The 22,105-nt window shown below is 39.8% G+C and overlaps 1 protein-coding gene across 4 annotated transcripts in view; it reads right to left on the reverse strand.

The window, feature by feature from the left end:
- The window catches only part of LIMA1 (LIM domain and actin binding 1), an 89,389-nt gene that overhangs the window by 52,397 nt on the left and 14,887 nt on the right, over window positions 1-22,105 (reverse strand). For all 4 annotated transcript variants that reach the window (XM_041735915.1, XM_041735912.1, XM_041735914.1 and 1 more), the window contains exon 2: window positions 4,825-4,966. In XM_041735915.1, the coding sequence (XP_041591849.1) occupies window positions 4,825-4,943 (119 nt within the window). In that variant the 5' untranslated portion in view covers window positions 4,944-4,966. The remainder of the gene's footprint in view (window positions 1-4,824; window positions 4,967-22,105) is intronic.

The raw sequence follows: 22,105 nt of genomic DNA on the forward strand, positions 1-22,105 counted from the left end.
AAGAAACCAAATTCCACCAAAAGAGAACATTTTAAAAAAGCAAAGGATTATGTCATGTGGAAGTCAGTGGTGAGTAAAACCAAAGCTAGCTGATTAAATGGACTATCAACAGGGTCTTTTTTACCTCAAATTTACTTATGTATATAATATAGAGGTTCAGTAAAGAAATGTCTGGAGTGATAAACTATTCATGAGACGCAAGCTCTGATGCTTGAAAAATTACTCTTCTGTACAAATAAATGTAAAACGTGCTGTTAGAAGTAAGGCCCAGCTAATTGTACAAACGTGAGCCAAGATTAAGTTTCCCCCTAATACCACTTTTATATTAATCTCTGACCAGAAACATCCTAAAGTTTCCTACAGTCTCTTAACTAGGCTTGTGCAGGATTTACTAATTCTAAACCCCAAACAGGGAGTGTTTGAAAATAAGAGAAAATCAGGTTACCAGGTGTTGGAAGTAGAAATGAGTATTTACAGTCCTGCAATCTGCTGTGGGAACCTACGGTGAGTGAACTCTAAAAGCTGTAAGCAATAGCAGCAATGTGGATTTAGTGTCTCCACTGAGCATGAAACAGAGAAGAGGTCCAGGCCGAGCCTCTGGTTTTCACTGTCCTAAGTGCACATCACCCCCTTGTACTACTTCTGTGCCTTATACCTCCTGTGGTTCTCTGCAATGTCGCCACCATCCTCTCAGCCTAAAAAATACAATTCATTCAAAACCTGTTCAATACATTCGAATATACGAATCAGATGAAAATACTAGACAGAAACAAATCCAAATATTAGATTTCAATTGGGGCAGGTTACTCCCTACACCTGTGTGCTCAGCTATACAACAGGCCTCAGGTCCCTCCCTCATACAGTTTTGGTTAGGATTAGAAATAGCATCTGTTTCAGTTAAGAACCTAGCATGGTGCTGAGCACAATGATCCTGTAAATGGTTCAGGACTTACAGATTTGCATAGTTGCAATTTGCCCCTAAGATGAACAGCTTTTTCCAACTTTCTCTCATCAGTGCTACAAGACCCAATTCCTCTACCTTGAGAACTGGCTGGGCTGGGCCCTGATAGAACAAAGGGGTGGGAAGGGAATTCGGGAACGAGTGAGAGTTTCTCTGAAGTGAGGTAGACAGGTAGGCAGGCAAGGATGTGAAGCCAGGAAGGAGACCAACATCCAGGGTCTGGGTGTCCTGTTTTGGCCCCAAAGCAGCCATCAGTGCAAATAAAAGAATGGAATAGCATTAGGACAGGAGGCTCCACCCCAGACAGAGTTTTCCAAATGCACGTTCCAGAGACAGATTCTGTGTGATGATAAGTCTGGGATTGGATGCAGGCCCATGGGAGACAATGTGCCAATTGAAGAAGTAGGGAAGATCAAGAAATGAAGAGTCCAGAGTATGAGACACGTCCAGTGGTTCTTCACCTGGGGCACTACTCACCCTGGGGGACTTTTGGAAATGTGTGAGGGACTCTTATTGGGGTTTCCCTTCTGCCCCATTTTTCTTTTTTTGGATGCTACAACATCATGGGGGTACTACTAGCATTTGGAGAAAGGCAAGATGATGGCCAGCCCGCAGAAGGAAGGTCTGTTTCATCGAAAATGCCCGTAGCGCCCTTACTGAGAAGATGATGAAGGGGCAAGCCAGTGTCCCCAGTGAAGGTGATCAGTTTGGCCAGCTGGCTGGCACACCACTGCAATGAAGGGGAGGATAAAGATAGCACAGTGAGATGTGAGCCTCAAATCACAGGGTTAGAACTGCAGAACAAAGAGTGAAACATGATGGATGGGAACCAGTAGGAGAGATGTAGGAGAGCAAGAACCCTGACTCCCAACCCCAGGATATTTCAGGCAAGCATGTGCAGAAAGAGGCAGCCTCTGCTCAGAGACAGAATGCAAGTGGAGGGAAAGCCAAGTTCAGCTAAAGAGGTGGGGCTAGAGAGGGTGAGAAGGGTAAGAATGTGGAGAAGTTTCTCTGCAGAACAGGGAGTTTCCAACTTCCATTAATCACATCTCAACAATGTCTCAATTCTTTGTCTTCCTTTCCATCCCTGCTGCCCTCCACCCTCAAGAGCTTTCACTTGGGTTTTCAAGAGAGCCTTACAGCTTGTCTCACACCTTTCCAGTCTACCTTTTATCCTGTTGCCAGAAACATCTTTCTAAAATACAAGTCTGATCATGTCATTCTCTGCATGAAAACCTTCAACTGTTTCCATTGTTTATCTAACTAAATCTTAAACTTAATATAGCATTCAAGGCTTTCTATAACCTGGCCTACACCAAACTGTACAAGTTGCTTCTCCCTTGGTATTTCTCCATGCCGGACTGCTTGCTTTCCTATTCCCTTTATTCATGGTCAGTTTCCATGATCCTCTATTTGAACCTATCAGAAACTGTAGTCATTCTGCTTTATGTTCAAGTTCATGGCTGCAAGTTCACAAGTCCATCTCTTACACTACCAGTGTGCTTCCTAAACTGCCCTGAAGGTAAAATTCACCTGGAATACTTGTCAAAAATACAAAATCATAGGCCCCATCCCAAGCAGGTGGAATGAGAATGTTTAGTGGAGGGGACTGGGAAGCCATATAAGATGGTTTTAAAATATGTCCAAAAAATCTTTGACATTCTTCCCATCAAAAGTAGAGTCAAATTCCCCTCCCTCTGAATCTGATCAGGCCAGTCTTAGGGACTGGCTTCCAATGAAGACAAAGTGGCAAAAGTGATTCTGTGTAACTTCTGAGGACTTGTCATAAAAGGCCACATGACCCCTGACCCTGACTCCCTTCTTCCTCTGTTCCCTCCCTCCCTTGGTCTCTGGATGCTTGCCCTAGGAACCCAGCCAACTAAGCCAAGCAACCACACGGAAAAGCCATGTGAAGAGGTATCCTGACCAGGACCCCAGCTGAGATCCCAGGTGACTACCAGCAGTAATGACTCAACTTGCGAGCAACCCTTTAGATGACTATAGGCCCTGTCTATGAGCCACCCTGGCTGATGCTAAGAAGTAGAGGCAAGCCCTACCCAAATTGGAGATTCCCAAGCAAAATAAATGTTAGTATTTCTTTTTTTTTTTTTTAAATAAAGACTTTATTTAGTTATTTGACAGAGAGCAAGCAAGCGAGCACAAGCGGGACGTAGGGGCAGAGGGAGAAGCAAACTCTGTGCCAAGCAGGGAGCCTAATGCAGGGCTCCATCTCAGGATCCTGAGATCATGACCTGAGTGGAAGGTAGACACTTAACCAACTGAGCCACACAGGCACCCATAAATGTTAGTATTTCAAGCCACTAAATTTGGGGGATATTTTTTCCCTATGCAGAAATAGATAGCTAGAACACCATATTATTAACAGGTACCCCACTTGATTCTTAAGATGAAGGAAGTTAGGGACTTCGTCTACTATGTAAACTGTACTAATTTATTAATTTTCTTGAGGGCAGGGATTAAATCTTAAGATCTCTATCCCTTTTTTCTGAAATAGCTTTTTGAGAAGAACAATATATGTTTGTTTTGAGAAGAACAATATATGTTTGCTATAAAATTACAGTAATACAAAATGCATAATGTGGAAGGTAAAAGGGCTATGCAATCTCCTTCCACCTTCACTCTACCTTAAGCAGTAACCAAGGTTAACAGATTGGAAGGGCAATGTTTTCCACAGAGTAAGTCTGTGATGGATTTGTTATTGAAGTAAAGGTGACATTGTAGATTACAGAAACCTCCTATTTAGGTATTTAGCTGTATCCTAGATACAGCTCCCAGGATAATTTTCTTCAAATCTTGACCATCTTTTTTCTCTTAAAGGTATAATAGCTTCCTATTACTAAATAAACTCTCCTAGTGATGTAAACCTACCACCTGTCCTAAGCTCTTCCCCAGTATGGCATCTATTTGAGTGAAGTCAATGTTTGCCATCTCTGGTATATTATTTATATAAACCATCCCTTCAACATCAGTTGAGTGCCTACTGTGTTCCAGTCACTGCGCTGTACACTAGGCATATAAAATAGGCAGGAAAGGGGCCTTCATATCAAAGAACTCATAGTCCAAAGCAGGGAGTCAGCAAACTTTTTCTTAAAAGAGCAGATAATAAATATTTTAGACTTGGAGGCCATATGGTCTCTGCTGCAATTCTGCTGCTGTAGCATCAAAGCAGCCATAGACAATGCACAGATGGATATGGCCATGTTCCAGTAAACTTTTATTTACTAAAACAGGCAGCCAGCAGTTCATAGTTTGCCCACATAGTTTGCACTGTTCAACAGAATGTTATGCAATGATGAAATATTTCTGTGATCTCCAATATGGGAGCCACAAAATGTGGCTAATGCAGCTGATGAATGGAATTTTAAATATTATTTAATTTTAATTAATTTAAATAGGCACATATGTAGTGGCTACAATATTGGATAATGCAGATACAGAGTATGCCTAACACTCCCTTCGACTAAATCAAAACTTACCTCTAAACTCATCTCAATTGGAAAGCCTTCCTGACTAGCTTCTACCCATAATGGTCATTTTCTCTCTCTTACTCTGTTTCTAGCCCTTATTCCCATGCATTTTGGACTTGCTTAATGATACATGTTTTATAATTATCTTTTCTGTTTGTAACTTTTTCTTTCCCCAACTAAACAAAAATTCCCAGATAGAGAATGTGTCTCCTGATTTATCTTCATCCTTCTTCAGAGTGCCTTGTATGGTGCTCAAATTTGAGAAGGTGCTCAATAAAGCCATTTTACACCATGTAATTCCTTTACTGATTTCCCTGACAGGTGGTAATATTTGTTCAAGACAGATGGTCCTTTTGGACCTGGATCAGCACTTACTTGGAGAATATTTCCACAATAGCCGATGACTTATTCTTGTTGACAAGAGAAAGTTCTCTGGCTGTTACCCTCAATGATACTGAAGTCCATTGCCGTCTGTTAAATGGAGTCGATTCCATCTTGTCTACAGATACCAAAATACCTATGCAATAAAGAAAGTCAGAATATTAGAATCAGAAGATTCTCCAGCATCCGGGGACTGGCAGTGCTGTGCCATGAGACAGTAGAAAGCCCTAGGCCAGCAGAACCACACTCCTCTACCTGTTCTCTCAAAAACTGGAACCTTGGTCAAATGATTCAATATCTGGGTTGTAGTTTCCTGTAAAATGAGAAGGTTAGACCAGATGATCTCTAAAGTCCCTTCCAGTTCCATCATCTTATGACTGACCTCACTGTGCAAACATCAATTGGCCTTCCCTTGAACTTAAGTCTGTTCCAAACTCACATTTGGAGTGAAATGTTCCATTCTGAGTTACATCCCAGGGGAAGTACAATTGGCATCTCTGTAGATTCAGGTCCAAATTAAGTTCTACCTACATCCAACTTTCTTTTGGCTGCTCTCTTCCCAAATTCTGTAGCACTGACCATTTGGTTTGGAGAGAGAGCTGGGGAGACAGTATAGTACGATATAAAGAGCAAGGATTTTATTTAAGTCAAGATAGACTTTACTTGAAATCATAACTTTTGTTACCTTGAACAAACTATATAATCTTTCTGTTTTAGTTTTCTTCAACTGAAAAATGAGACTACCTACCATTATAGAATGTTTTGATATGGATTTAAGGAGATAATATATTTAAAATACTAAGTATGTTATAATAGTATTAAGAACATTTTAAGAATGATACATCAGAATTGGCTTTTGTTATAATACACTTTTTAAAAAAGATTTTTAATTTATTCATCTGAGAGAGAGACAACGAGAAAGAGCAAGAGTACAGCTGCGGAGAGGATCAGAGGGAAAGGGAGAGGGAAAAGCAGACTCTGTGCTGAGCAAGGAGCCAGATGCAGGGCTCGATTCCAGGACCCTGGGATCATAAACTGAGCTGAAGGCAGACACTTAATTGAGCCACCCAGGAACCCCAGTATACTGCATTTTATATACAGGGGACAAAACCTCTATTCTGAAATTCTTCCCTAAAATCCCTTTGAGTCAAAGAATACATAAAGCCATGCCCCTGAAATCACCTAGTCCCTACCCATTAATCTGGATTTTTTGGGTTTTGCCTCCAGAAATTAAAAAAGGAGTTTTTGCCCTAGTAATTCCAAAGGAGTTCCAACCTTTGTCCAGAAGAGGTAAGATTAGAAATGAGCCAATAGTTTCCTTATTTGAAGAGTGAAAAATACTGCTTGTGTGTCTCCTGACAACCACAGAGCATAACCGATCTGGCACAAAGTATGGTTCATCAGGTACTGCTTCTAACAACCTTGACAACAACAGAACACACGGTGTGCTTAACCAAGCAACATGGGCTGCCATTTCACACTAAGAGTCCTGTTAGGCAAAGTGAGTTAACAAGCAACCTTAGAAGACCACGCTACTTTTCCACATGTAGTACTTGTTATTTCCACTAAAGCACTGCCTGAAAACAATGCTAATTTTATTGTTTTTGTTTACTTGTTTGTTTTAATCCCCATGTTGGAAGGTAACATAGAACCCTCATGGTAAGGAGGTCTGGCGTCTGGGATGCCTAGGTGGCTCAGAGATTGGACGCCTGCTTTTGGCCCAGGTCATGATCCTAGAGCCCTGGGATCTAGTCTCACATCAGGCTCCCTGCATGGAGCCTGCTTCTGTCTCTGTCTCTGTCTGTCTGTCTGTTTCATGAATAAATCTTTTTTTTTTTTTTAAAGGAGCTCTGATGTTAGATGCATCTAAGTGGGAGTTAGATTTCTCCCCCATACTAATAATACTTCCTTCATAATATCCTTATGAGGAATAAATAAGATAAAGAAGAAAAGACTCTGATACAGAATAAGTAATAATTTTTTTTAAAATACTATCTCTCTTCCTGGATAAAATAATCTTAATACTACACAGGTGTTTGGTTTTTTTGTTTTTTTTTTTTGTTTTTTTTGAGAGAGAGAGAGAGAGTGTGTGTGTGTGTGTGTGTGTGTGTGTGTGCAAGCAGAGGTGGGGCAGAGGCAGAGAGAGAAAAAGAATCTCAAGTAGACTCCATGCTGACTACAGAGCCTGATGAGGGGCTCAATCTTATAACCCTGAGATCATGACCCAAGCCAAAATCAAGAGTTGGATGCTCAACTGACTGAGCCACCCAAGTGTTCCTCTACACATGTTCTTTGAAGTGCACTAGAATGAATCAAATAATATATATTTGTCTATCTGCTTTCCAGTTTGCATCTGACCCACCAAACAAGGTCAGCCATTATTCTAATAAGAAAAAGACACAAGGGCTCAGCAGTTTAGCATGGCCTTCAGCCCAGGGCCTGATCCTGGAGACCTGGGATGGAGTTCCATGTCAGGCTCCCTGCATGGAGCCTGCTCCTGTCTTTGCCCCTCTCTCTTTCTCTTTCTCTCTCTCTCTCTCTCTCTCTCTCATGAATAAAATAAAATTTTAAAAAAGAAAGAAGAAAAAGACACAAAAGCAACAATTCAGTTAAAGTTAGTCACGTAAAACCACAATAACGACCCTTGGGCCAAGTTTAGGAAATATTAAACAATACTAAGACACTGTACAATTATGCTTCCAATGTAGGTGTTGGTATAAATGTTGTCAGTGTTATTATAGCAATCAGTCTGGATCAAAGAAAAAAATATGTATGATATGTTCTCAAATGTATTTATAAAAAGGAAAAATCATTCATTATTTGAGGGACTGAGTGTGGTTAAAAAAAAAAAAAAAAGAGTTTAATTCCCAGGTCTAATTCCATGGTTTTGATTAATCCTGGCCAGAAATCCAAGAAAAGTCAGAATATCTATCTTGGTATAAGGCTAGGATAAGCATGCTTTCTACTTAAGGAATGAGGGAGCTCACACCCTGACCACATTTCTCTTTACAGAAGCACTACTGTTAATTTCTTGACAATGTGATTAGCACCCTGAAACAGATAAGGGGATACAGATAAAGGTAAGAATCAGTACATGATTTTTGATAGACTCTGGTATCAGGTTACTGAGTAACTAGCTACTTTCTATAGTGTGTAGGGAGAGGGCCTTGCCCAAATAGAGTGTAAAATCTATTTGCTTGGAATGCGTTCCCTGCCCAGCAGGGAGTCTGCTTCTCTCTTTTCCTCTTCCTCTTCCCCTCCCCCTGTTCATGCTTTCTCTAATAAATTGAATAAAAATCTTTATTAAAAATCTGTTGGGGGATCCCTGGGTGGCGCAGCGGTTTGGCGCCTGCCTTTGGCCCAGGGCGCGATCCTGGAGACCCGGGATCGAATCCCACGTCGGGCTCCCGGTGCATGGAGCCTGCTTCTCCCTCTGCCTGTATCTCTGCCTCTCTCTCTCTCTCTCTGTGTGACTATCATAAATAAATAATAAAAAAAAAAATTTAAAAATCTGTTGGCCTCCTGGCATGTACACAAATAATTCTATTACAAAGCAAAATGTGGTTAGAGGTAATGCAAGGTCTAGGAGTAGGGGATCTGATTTTCTGGCTTGATGAGAGGGAAGGGAAGAGGCATCAGATTGACTTGGGATTTACAGATGGGCAGAATTTCATCAACTGAGGGCAAGAGCAAGAAAGTGCATCTCATGTAGGGAGAACAGCATTACACTATTAGGGAGTTGAAACAGCATAGAATACTTCAATGGAGTTGAAGGTACAAGAGTAGTAGGTATAAGAGTAGCTGAAGGTAAGGTAGAGAAAGAATGGGGCCAGAATGAGAAAAGCCTTGAAAACGATGTTAAGGGATGGAAAGAACTAGTCTGTGAGTGAGCAGAGATAAGGACTAGTCTTAACATGCCACTCCCTAGCACAAATGTGACTTTCATGGCAAATAAAAAAAATAATTTCTGTGAGCCCAATACCCACATCTGTAAGATAAGAGCTTTGTAGTGGATCACTCATCGTCTATATGCTGGAACATGAAAGCTTCTGAAACAGCAAGTAACATAATGTGAAGCACGTTGTATTTTTAAGATTTATTTATTTTTATTTATTTTATTTTTATAAATAAAAATAAAATTCAATTTACCAAGCTATAACACCCAGTGCTCATCACATCACATGCCCTCTTTCGTTTTTATTATTTTTAAGATTTTATTTATTTGAGAGAGAGCGAGCACGAGCGAGCACAAGCAGTCAGGGAGTGGCAGAGGGAGAAGCACACTCTCCACTGAGCAGGGAGCCTGATGCAGGGCTCCATCCCAGGACCCTGGGACCATGAACTGAGCCAAAGGCAAAGGCAGATGCTCAACTGACTGAGCCACCCAGGCACTCCAGGAAGCATGTTTTAAAAGCTAATTCTGCAGCAGTGTATAACTTGATAAGAAGGGAAAAGATTGGAGTCTAATTTACTTGTCAAAAAGATCCTAAAACTGTCAAAGTGAGAGGTAATCACAGTTCTTAGAATAAAATGGACTTAGGGATAGAGAAGGAATCAACACTGGCATCATCAAACTTAAATGATTAGAAAATTGTTGATGTCATTAACAGACAATAAATAGGGGAAGAAGTGGGAGAATGATGAGTTTTGCTTTACACATGTTGAAATATACACATCCACAAGAAAAATCCTAGTGATACACCATAGGAAGCTAAAAATTCAAGGCTAAGGTTAAAAATCTTAGACTCTTGGAAAGAAATGAACATTTTACAACATCTACTTATGTAAAGTACATATCTAATTCCCAAAACCACTTAACAAGATTGGTTTTATTGTCTTATATTTATGATGAAAAACTAAAATTCAGAGGTATCAAATAACTTTATAATGATCTCTTAGTTACAAAGTAGCAGAAATGGGACTCAAATCCATATTCTCTTTGATTTCCAAAATCCATTTTCTTTCCACTACAAGTAAAGAATAATGATTAAAATCATCACTTTTAGCCAAGGTGGAAAATTGGATAACAAAAATTTTGAATCACCTAGCTGCAAACCCATACAAATTATCTTTCAGTAAGAATATAGTACAGTGATCTTCCTAGAATGGTCAGCATCAGGGATAACCATTTGTTGTTTCAATGAAATTTAGAGTTATACTGGGCCTGCTTGAAATACTCTCCATTGTGAATATTTTGACTTTCGTGGGCTTGAATTAAAGGTGCGATAGCTCTCCCTACTTACCGACACTCTCTTAGATGGGAATCTCATTCTCAGACTTTAGGACAACTTCCTTAATCCTAGAAATCTTGTTAAGAATGAGAAGGGGGAAAAATGGAGGTGCCTGGGTAGCTCAGTTAAGTGTCCAACTTTTGATTTCAGCTCAGGGTTGTGACATGAAGCCCCACATTGGGCTTTGTGAGCAAACTGTGGAGCCTGTTTACGATTCTCTCTCTCTCTCTCTCTCCACCTTCCTTCTCTCAAAAAAAAAAAAAAAAAAAAAAAAAAGTGAGAAGGCCATGTACTGGAAAGACATATCTAGAAGGAAGTATTCAGTTTGGGCTGCAATATCTTTGAATATTTTTTTCCAGAGGCCCATTTGACTTCAAGATCCAATCCATTGCATTGCTATGTACAAATAATAAAAGGCACTATCACTTATTGGACATTTACTAACTCACTTAATCCTTACAACCCTGGAGACAGTGTTATTTCCATAAAAAAAGAAAAAAATGGTCCATTGAGGTTGAGTAATTTGTCAGAGGTCATACAGCTAATATATGGCCCACACAGAAATCAGTGTTGAGACACCAAAACCCAACCTCTTAGGTCAAATGCATTCTACTGTCACTTCAACTGTGATGGAAGAAATTGCTGGATTGGTTGTCAATTGTGTGGAAGAGTTAAAGGAAATGGATATAACAAAAACAATTCTTAAGATTTTAGCCTCAGAGACTGCAAGGACAGTGGTATAAAGAACAATAATGGGATACATAGAAAGGGTAACTGTTTCCTGAGAAGGAAGATGTCTTCAGTTTTAGATACATAGGACAGATTTTAACATCAAGAGGGAACCTTAGAAATCAAGTAGCCAAGTCCCCCTTCTTACAGTAAGAGAATTGACCTATGGTCCAATAATTTTCCCCAACTCACCAACTAGTTAGTATGAGAGCCAGAGTTCTAATACCCAGTTCAAAGTTCTTTTATCACACCTGGTAGCTTGAGGTTGGATAGCTAAATGTCCTATGGGTGAGCGGTAGCCTGGAGATAAAACCTTGAACAAAGGTCCTTTAAAAGTTTAAGGGTTGGGCAATGACTCACTGGAAAATTTGGTCCCAGGTATCTGCTTCCTTGAGCTCCTGCTGAGGGTGAGGCCTGTAGCTGCTCCAGGAAACCTACATTAATAAATTCATTTACAGACCTAACTAAGCAAACTGTCTTGCAGAATCCAGGCTGAGACTAAAGCAAATGAGCTGCCACTAACACAATCCTGTTCTTATAAATCTAATCTCCTAATCTCATCATATCTTTCTCCTCTCACTCTCTCTCTCCCCTTCCCTCAGGAGATAGTTACTTGTGCAAGAGGCATAGTTGCCTGAACACAGACTAAAAAAAATTAGAGAGAACAAAGTACAAACTCACTCGTTAAAAGAAAATGTTATTTTTAGAAACAGACTGTAGAGTTCTAAAGTTTTTTTTCTTTCTTGTTTAATCAAGAACTCTTCCTGATTTGAACATCAGGGAACAACTAGTTAAAAGGAAAAGACCAACCTAAAAGAACTTCAGGGTGCAAAGGGAAATTTTAAACAAAAGCAACTTGAAATTTGTTCCCACATAATGATATAAACTTACTCCTTCCTTCCCTTTTTCTTTCTTCCCTTCTTTCTTAGCTCCATGCCCAGTATGGAGCCCAAAGTGGGGTTTGAATGCATGATCCTGAGATCAAGACCTGAGTTAAGAGTCAGGTGGTTAATCAACTGAGCCACCCAGGCACCCCTACATTTATTTCTAAAATTTCTTATTTTTTACAAAAATAGTGACTAAATTCACATACTTGAAAAAGGTTTTGAAAGTTAATAGTTTAATTTATTTATGATAGTCACACACACACACAGAGAGAGAGAGAGAGAGAGAGAGAGAGAGAGGCAGAGAGAGAAGCAGGCTCCACGCACGGGGAGCCCGACGTGGGACTCGCTCCTGGGTCTCCAGGATCGTGCCCTGGGCCAAAGGCAGGCGCCAAACCGCTGCGCCACCCAGGGATCCCATTAATAGTTTTTTTAATTTACAATTTTTAGATTTACACGAGAGTTGCAAAGATACACAGAAGTTCCCATGCAACTTCCACCTAGCTCTGTCTTATATTACCACGGGACAATTATCCAAATTAAGAATTTCCACTAAAGTCTTCTTTTTGTTCCAGGAGCCTACACTACATTTAATAGTCATGTCTTCTTAAGTCTCTTCCAATCTCTTTGACAGTTCCTCTCTTTTTGTCTTTCATGACCATGACATTTTTTTTTTAAGATTTTTAATTTATTTATTCATGAGAGACAGAGACAGAGGGAAAGACATGGTAGAGGGAGAAGCAAGCTCCCTCTGGGGAGCCTGATATGGGACTCAATCCCAGGACGCCGAGATCACGACCTGATCCAAAGGCAGACGCTTAACCACTGAGCCATCCAGGCATCCCAACTATGAGATTTTTGAAGAGTACTGGTCAGGTATTCTGTAGAATGCCCCTCAATTTGAGTTTCTTGTTTTTTCCAATAAAAAAGAACCAGGGCTCTTTGAAGAAGTAGTTGAACTGGAGTGGGACAAATATACCTGATGAACTTGGGACATCTCATAATCCTTAAAAAAAAAAAAAAAAGGGTTTTCCTTTTTAAAATATGATGTTTTCTCAGATTAGATCGAAGTTATAGAATTTTGGGAAGAATACCACAGAACTCACGTGGCTTCATCCTCAGTGTATCCTCCTACCAGAAGGCACAAGATGTTGATGTGTTATTATTGGTGATGTTAACCTTGATCATTTGCTACTATGCTTGCCTCTATAATTCATAAATGTTTTGGGGGAGATATTTTATTCCTATTCCTTCTTAAACTTTTACTCATTAATTTTAGCATTCATGGCTGATCTTGCCTTCATTAATTATTATTGCCGTGTTCCAATGGCGATTTTCTGTTGCCCTCATTCCTTTTGCATTTATTAATTGGAATTCTTCTATAAGGAAGAAATGTCCTTTTCCTCTTGTTTATTCAATCTTTTATTTATATTAGGAGAGACTCAGGGATATTATTTTATTTCCTGGGTTATAGTAATTCTTGGATTATTTTATTCCCAAGCTAATTTTATTTTGTTGCTCAAATTGTTCCCAGCTTTGGTCATTTGGAGCTCTTTCAGCTTGGCTCTAGTGTCTATTCAATGTGTCACCAATTTTTTTTTTTTTTTTTTTTTTTTTTTTTTAGCAGTCCTGCTGTTTAGCACTATAAGATGTTCCAAACATATTTGCATGGCCTCAGCCCTGGAATCAACCACTTCATCAAGGAGTTCTGATTCCTTGATGAAGACTGGAGAAACCAAATCTAGGCACTACATGTGCTCATCGCTACTGAGATGTCACTGCTTCTAGGCTCTCTTGGAATACAGAACCAGGAATATATGTATGTGTATTAACTCATGTATATAATACACATCTATATTTTTATATTTATCTTTATACCTGTGTTTGTGTAGAGATATATATAAATATATATAGACATATATAGATATCCACACACACACACATACACACTCACACACACACATAATCTAGCATTACAAGATTCATTCTAGCATTCTTTTTATTTATTTGTAACTTTTTTTCTCTCATAGGGAGAAGCCAAACTCTATAGAATTTTTTTTTTTAATTTTTATTTATTTATGATAGTCACAGAGAGAGAGAGAGAGAGAGAGAGGCAGAGACATAGGCAGAGGGAGAAGCAGGCTCCATGCACCGGGAGCCCGACGTGGGACTCGATCCCGGGTCTCCAGGATCGCGCCCTGGGCCAAAGGCAGGCGCTAAACCGCTGCGCCACCCAGGGATCCCCAAACTCTATAGAATTTTGACATGAAAAGATAATCTCCAAAATTATGCCATGACCAGTTTCTACTCCTTTGATACACCATATATTTTTTCACTCCACCTCGAATGTTATCTTTCCTCAATCTATTCACCTTTCAAGACTCCAGGAAAGACAGCATAGGGTTCTCCTCAAAAAACCCTTCCCTGAACTGCCCTAGTCCTGTTCCCAATCAGCACAGGTCACCCCCTTTATCTTACTATAATTTTATAAATTCTCCTTGTTAGAAAGATTCTTAGGATCAGGGGACAGGTCCACTTTGCCTCTTGCCCTCTTGCTTCAGAAGGAACTTTATGAATAAAATAGAAGGAACTTTATGCATATGTTTTGAATGAAATTGCATGAACGTTTAAATTTTATCCAAACACTATCAGCACAACAAAATGAATGCTTATTATTCAGTCTTAAGTCTAGTTGTTGAGAAAGTACATATCACTTTTCGGAACCATGAATTAGTAATTTTAGCTAATGAAACTTTGAGATATACTCAAGAGGGCAGCCCCGGTGGCTTGGTGGTTTAGTGCCACCTTTGGCCCAGGGCCTGATCCCGGAGACCCGGGATCGAGTCCCACATTGGGCTCCCTGCATGGAGCCTACTTCTCCCTCTGCCTTTGTCTCTGCCTCTCTCTCTCTCTCTGTGTGTGTCTCATGAATAAAAAAATAATCTTAAAAAAAAAAAAGATATACTCAAGAGATATGAAAAAAAAAAAGGAACCAGTAAATATAAATACTGTACATAAAAGGCTCACTACTCTATTATCCAGCAACACTGTGACACAGAAGTTTGTAGGCAAGTCTAATGAGTCTGTTAGAATTATCACTGCTAGTGTTTTTGGAAGAGTTTTAGACAGGTCTCTGTAGAAATCTGTATTGTAGACAATAAGAAAATTGTAACAATGATCAAATTCCTAGGGGTCAACAAGGATGTAGATGTTTGCATCAAGACAAAAATCACTTCAATAACATCTTGTCTCTTTTTAAAAATCTCCTTTTAAGGATATTTTGCTCTTAAAAAAAAAAAACACTATGATGCAGAGCCAAAGTAATGAAAAGTTGGTTGTGTAATCCTGAGAAGCAATTTTACTTCTGGAAACTGCTCACCAAAGAATTAGAGCCACTTTCACTGGGCGCTTACAAAATTCACCCTTAGTGATTCACACTTTACCACTCCAGAAAAAAAAGAAGAAAAGGAAGCACACTTAGTATCATCTTTCCCTCCCTTTACCTATGTCTGGGGAAAAATAACTGTTATGACTATCTATCTGAGTTACCAACCTTTCCCTTCTGTCTTCTCAAAACTTTTATTTCACCTCTGCCTCTATCCTTGCCCTCCCTACCTAAAAGCATGCTCATATCTTGTTCTTAGAGGGGAGGAGGGGCAGAGAGATAGGGGGAGAGAGAAAATCTTAAGCAGGCTCTACGCCCAGCATGTGAACCTGAGCAGGCAGGGCCCGATCTTAACCCTGAGATCTTGCCCTAAGCCATACCAAAAATTAGATGCTTAACCTACTGAGCCACCCAAGGTGCCCCCAAGCTCACATTTCTGATGTGTTTGTGTACACATATCTGAAATTTGTATATATAGATTAATAATGTTTTTTTCTCTTAAGCCTTTTTCCCCTCAATCTATCACCTCAACCTTGATCCAACTTCACAGTCAAACCTTAGTCTCTAGGTGCTCACTGTTTCCATTTTCTCACCTTCCATTCATCCCTCTGACCACTTGGGTCTGTCTTCTACTTCTACCATCATACCGATGTTACTCTCCTAAAGGTCTCTTGCTATCAAATCCAAGGACCATGTCTTAGTTGTTATCATTCTCTGTTGCTGTTTGTTGATTAGTCTCTCATTTCTGACATTGTATTTTCCTTTTTTTCTTAACTAGAACTCTCCTGATTCCTATCTTTCAAATCATTTTCAATTTTTGGACTGAATCCCTTCACTCTCCCTCTGCTCACCTCTGTTCCTAGGCATTACTGAAAGGTCAGTTTCTCTCCTCTCTTTGGGTAAGCTCAGCCACTCTCAACTCATCAAAGATCACTTAACACCAGACAATTTCCAAAGATATATCTTAAGCTGTAAGCTTAACTTCCAGCCCCAGAATTTCTACTGCATGCTGAATAGCTTCATATGTTCCATAAATAAACAACATAACACAGTGCAAATCATGTGTGTCATTCTCTCTTATCTTTACTCCTCGAATTAAGTTTAACCACAAAAAATTTTTCTCCCATGATGAACTGGCATATACATTTTTGCTTTTACTAAATAAAATAATACAACATGTAGTATGATCTAACAAAATGTGCACAAGTTCTAAAGTTAAAAAGAGGACTTACAGGCTCTTGCTCTCCCTCTTTCTAATTGTGGTGACTACTGGCAATTTTGTCACCTGAGGAGAGGAGTATACCGTCACCTACCTGAATTTGTCAAGTGTTCTTCATAAAATGTCTAACACAGTGACATATAGAAGGGAGAAAAAAAAGAGGCTAAGAATATAGGCAATCGAGTAGAATCTAGCTGTTGAATCTCATACCATATACTAGCTGTTATAATCTGCCTCAGTTTCCTCAAATTGGGGATAAAATAACCTACTTCATAGCTTTGTTTTGATCATTAAAACAAGTTCCTAGGGCAGCCCTGATGGTCCAGCAGTTTGGCACCACCTTCCACCCAGGGTGCGATCCTGGAGACCCGGGATCGAGTCCCACATCGGGCTCCCTGCATGGGGCCTGCTTCACCCTCTGCCTGTGTCTCTGCCTCTCTCTCTCTCTCTGTGTCTGTCATGAATAAATAAATAAAATCTTTAAAAATAAATAAATAAAACAAGCTCCTAAATATCATGTATGAATGACACTACCAAGCACCTAATAAATGCTCAAAATGTTTATTATTATTTAATCAGCATTATTTTATAGGCACCCTTTCACATGTAGACTTAATACAAACTTTTTCTCATATCTTTAGGCAGGCTCAATTTCTCTCTCTTAATCCCTTATCTTTCTTCATACATATTCCCCACTCTGTTTGAAAATGTTTTGGATCCTCCCTGGGCTTATGCTACCTCCCAGCTAAAACGACACACACTGGGGGGGGGGGGGGGGAACCTCAAGTATTTGTAAAATAAAGGGAGGAATACCAGTCATTTGAAATGATTTCCTGGATTTAAACTATTTTTATAGACTAGTGCTTTGGCGGGGGGGGGGGGGGGGGGGGTATGAAACAGTGGGCTATTTATTCCAAGACAAATATTTCCAAATTATAGGAAACCAGTGGATACAGCATTAAAAAATGGTTTCTAGCACCAAACTCAGGTAGAATAATACTGAATCCTATCAATACAGGTTGTTTTAGTCAACTGCTTTTGTTGTCATAATTCAGGTGTTTTCTTAGAAATGTTATTCCTTACAAATAACCATTTGGCTTTTGAAACCCTTAATTTAGTAGGTCATAACCTTGAGTAAAACAAGAATCACCTAGGAAACTTTTTTTTCAAGTTTGATATGAATTTTATTCTATTTTATGTATAACTTTAAGTACATAAAGGTTTATTTCCACAGGCCTCGGGAAATAGGTAGAAGTCACAGGACAATGTCTCTTCCCACCAACAAAATTGCGTATTTTGGTTAAGTGTCCTAGAGAGAAAAACTGTAATTTACATTTGTAATGCTGTGCGAGATTCTTACACTTGACTTAAAAGCAGGCTGCAGTGGAAATTTTAGTCCTCTGCTCTGGTGCCTGGACAGAAACCAAAAGCAGTTGAGCATGACAGGGCAAAGGAGGCAGTGAAGGTGGAAGACAGGCACCAGCATGGAAGGAGAAAGGAATTCCAGATTCCTTGGAATGCTGTGTTTCTTTTTTTCCGTCCCTTGTTTAAGTCATCTCTATAGGAAGGTGCTGGGCAGGGATCCCAGAGAAAGGAAGGGTCCAAGACTCCTTTAACTGGCCTGGGTGCCAGGCACTGCCACAGCAGCTGGTAGAGGAGAATCTCCTCTCTCAGATTCAGGGAGACCCAGGATGGAATGCAGAATAAAAGGAATGCTTATAGGAAACAATTTTTCTTGGAAACCTATATGGCCAAACCTTAGCCTTTGGTCCAGTGCAACCCCTGCCTCACTTGCCAACAGTGAAATATTAGTTTGGCTAGAAGAACCAGCTAGAATCACACCAGCTTCTGCTACCTTCATGCTCACTGTTAGAAAAAGATGAACTTGTATAAACATTCTGATCTGCTAACTCCTGGGGACTGCTTTATTCTTTCCCCAAAGACTGTTTGTTGATCAAATAACCCCCAAAAGCTGAATGCTAAAACACACCATTGTGGTGTGTGATTTCTTAAGAATGGACTGGTGGGCAAGGCCCCTGCGTGGCTCAGTTGGTTAAGCATCTGCCTTTGTCTAAGGTCATGATCCCATGTCTAAGGGTCCTGGGATGGAGCGCCATGCTCTGCATTGGGTTCCCTGCTCAATAGGGAGCCTACTTCTCCTTGTCCTGCCTGCTCAGGCTCTATCTCTGTCTCTCTCAGATTAAAAAAAAAAAAAAAAAAAAAAAAAAAAAAAGAAAAAAAAAGAATTTAAAAAAAAAAAAAAAAAAAAAAAAAAAAAAACACTTAAGAAAAAAAAAAGATGGACTAGCAGTGTGGTTGAGCTGATAGGGAAAAGCCCTACCTCCCTCCCAAAGATCAGCTGATCTGCTCTACTGCCCGCAAATCTCAGCCTGAGGTATATTTCATTGCGAGCAGAAAGCAGAGAAGCAGTTTAAGAGCAGAAAGGTAGAGGAAAACTAAAAAAGAACCATCTTGATAGATTTATCCCATGGTATGAAGGAGTGGGCAAAGAGCCCAGTGGCACTTTGCTCATCCAGCAAGCAATTTCTGTCACTGTGGGGACCAACTTCTGCCCATTTCATAGGGTCTTGAACAACTCAGGGACTAGGAATTAATTAGTCACCACCTCTGTAGGAACGAGGACCTTCATCTCACATTTGGTGCTGGGTGTCACACAACCCAGGAGTACTTGCTCAGGTAAACATGGCAGCCCGACTTTGTTGATGGAAATGGCTGACACTTTACCTATTATCTGAATTTTGACATCCCTACTATTGATTATCTCCATAATGCCCACCACTTCATTGAACACTGGACCAAGTTTCTTCTTCTTCTTTTTTTTTTTTTTTAAAGACTTTATTTATTTGAGAGAGCAAGAGTGAGTGAGAAAGAGCACAAGTGGAGGGGAGGAGCAGAGGGAGAGGAACAAGACTGCTGAGCAGGGAGCCTGATGTGGGGCTCGATTCCAGAGATCATGACTTGAGTCAAAGGCAGATGCCTAAATGACTGAGCTACCCAGGCACCCCCGAGACCAAGCATCTGATAGTTATCTACTGTAATGGAGTTCATTTGCTCTTGATTTGCAATGTCGCATGACACACTTGTATATGTAAGTCACCTGTTTCAGCTCTGTGTCATCAATCACCAAGTTAGAAACATTGTCTTGATTTTCTGCTCTCCAGGGAAGTTTGTTTTAAATACTGATTTCCAGGTCCCAATCCACAATTCTGACTCATTAGGTTTGGAGTAGGGCCTGGGAAGACCACATTTTAACAAGAACCTTGCAGTGGTTCTAGTGTCAGAGGTTTCCCCATCACATGTTGGAAAATATTGAAATAAAAGGGTTTAAGATCCATATGTATTCCAAGAAAAATAGAAAAATAGAAGGATAAAATATTTTTTTATTGCTTACTTTCAAATATTGCCATTCAAAGAGCACCTGGGTGGCTCAGTGGGTTGAGCATCTGACTCTTGAATTTGGCTCAGGCCATCATCTCAAGGTTGTGAAATGGAGGCCTGCATAGGACTCTGTGCTCAGTGGGGAATCTGCTTAGACTCTCTCCCTCTGCCCTTCCCTCCACTCACACTTGCACTCTCACAAATAAATAAAATCTTTAAAAACAAAAACAAAAACCTTGTCTGCCCAGAAGGCACAAAATTACTCTGTAACTGACTCACGATAATAAAATTGTGTTTTTTTTCCTTTTTTCTCGAGTTTGATTTGTTGCTGAATTTAAAATGCTGCTTGAGGGATCCCTGGGTGGCGCAGTGGTTTGGCGCCTGCCTTTGGCCCAGGGCGCGATCCTGGAGACCCGGGATCGAGTCCCACGTCGGGCTCCCAGTGCATGGAGCCTGCTTCTCCCTCTGCCTGTGTCTCTGCCTCTCTCTCTCTCTCTCTCTCTGTGACAATCATAAATAAATAAAAATTAAAAAAATAAAATAAAATGCTGCTTGAGAAAAGTATACAAAATTTTAAAAATGGTATCTAAGCAGAAATTCCAATTTATTTTTTACCTACTGCATATGAGAGCAACTGAAGTTGAGATGTCAAAAGTTAAAGAAGGAAGCCAAAAGACTTGGGCTCTAATCTTTAATCTGCAACTAATTAGCAGTATTATCTGCTAGGAAGTCATTTCTTGTGTAAAATGAATGGGTTAAAATTACCTAGTATTTTTTCTAACTGCAGGTCACAGTTAGTGAATTATGAAATCAATGTTAACAGATCAGAACCAAGATGTTTGTTTGTACTAAAGAAAAAGAATAGAATGAAACCCATAATATCAGGCTGCATCACACAAAGTGTAAGTATTCTTTTATAAAGCTTTTGTTTCAGTTATTTGTGTATGTATAAACTGGGTAAGAATGTAAAATATTTCTTACTGTGGGATGTGGTTAAAAAGATTACAGTTTGACAAGTGTTGGCAAAGATGTAGAAAAATTAAAATTCTCATATACACTGCTGATGAGAATGTAAAATAATGCAGTTGCTTTGGAAAATAGCTGGCAGCTCCTTGGAGGGTTAAACACATCATTATCACATGATCCAGCAGTTCTACTCCTAGGAGGGCACACACACACAGAGAAATGAAAAAAGAACACATGGCCACACAAAAACTTGTACAAGATTGTGTATAATAACCATTATTCACAATAGCCCCAAACTGGAAACATTGCAAATGTTCATCAACTGATAAGCAGATAAAATGTGGTCTATCCATATAAGGTATAATATTTAGCCATGAAAAGGAATGAAGTACTGATATATGCTACAGCATGAAGGAACCTTGAAAAAATTATGCCAAGTAGAAGAAACCAGTCACAAGGATCATATGTGATTCCATTTATTTTTTTTTATTTTTATTTTTTTGTGATTCCATTTATATGAAATGTCTAGAAGTGACATACCTATAGAAACAGAAAGTGGTCACTTAGCCCTCGCAGTGGGGTTTGAAGACGATCGGACTGCTAAAGGGTATGGGGTTTTTCTGGGAGGTAAGGAAAGCATCATAAAATTGATTGGGGGTGATGGCTGCACAACTCTGTGAATATACCAAAAACCACTGAACTGCACACTTTAAATAGCTAAATTGTAGGGATGCCTGGGTGGCTCAGTGGTCCAGCATCTGCCTTGGGTTCAGGGTGTGATCCCAGAGTACTGGGATTGAGTCCCACATCGGGCTCCCGGAAGGGAGCCCTGCTTCTCCCTCTGCCTCTGTCTCTGCCTGTCTGTGTGTCTCTCAACAATAAATAAAATATTTAAAATTTTTTAAATTTCACAATTATTAGAAAAATTACCTATCTCCCTTTTTTTTTTTTTTTTAAGATTTATTTATTTATTGATGAGAGACACACAGAGGCAGAAGGAGAAGCAGGCTCCTCATAGGGAGCTGGATGCGGGACTCAATCATGTATCCTGGGATCACGCTCTGAGCCAAAGGCTGAAGCTCAAGGGCTGAGCCACCCAGGCATCCCTACCTATCTCATCTTAAATGTTTCTTTTGGACACATGAGCAATTACTTTTTGTAGCTTTTTTCCAAAAGTCAAATTAAACATGAATCACTTTTTTAGTAAAAATGTAACTAAATTGCAAGAAGGAAAAGTCCAGACATAAATGTTGGGCCTTCATAAGGTTCTTGGGTAATTCAAAAATTTTCAATCTTTGATTAAATCAGTGATTTTCAAAGTTTCAGCAGCCAAGGTGGAATTACCCTGCATCCTTCCTATCTCCCCACACCACCCTCCTTTAACCCTCTTCCTTTTGGGCAACCTCTTCTCAGTCCTCAACAAGCGCTCCCAATTGGAGCTGCCAATTTGTTCACTGCCTAG

The sequence above is a fragment of the Vulpes lagopus genome, chromosome 21 (assembly GCF_018345385.1).
Source record: "Vulpes lagopus strain Blue_001 chromosome 21, ASM1834538v1, whole genome shotgun sequence".
In the NCBI taxonomy this organism is placed as follows: Eukaryota; Metazoa; Chordata; class Mammalia; order Carnivora; family Canidae; genus Vulpes; species Vulpes lagopus.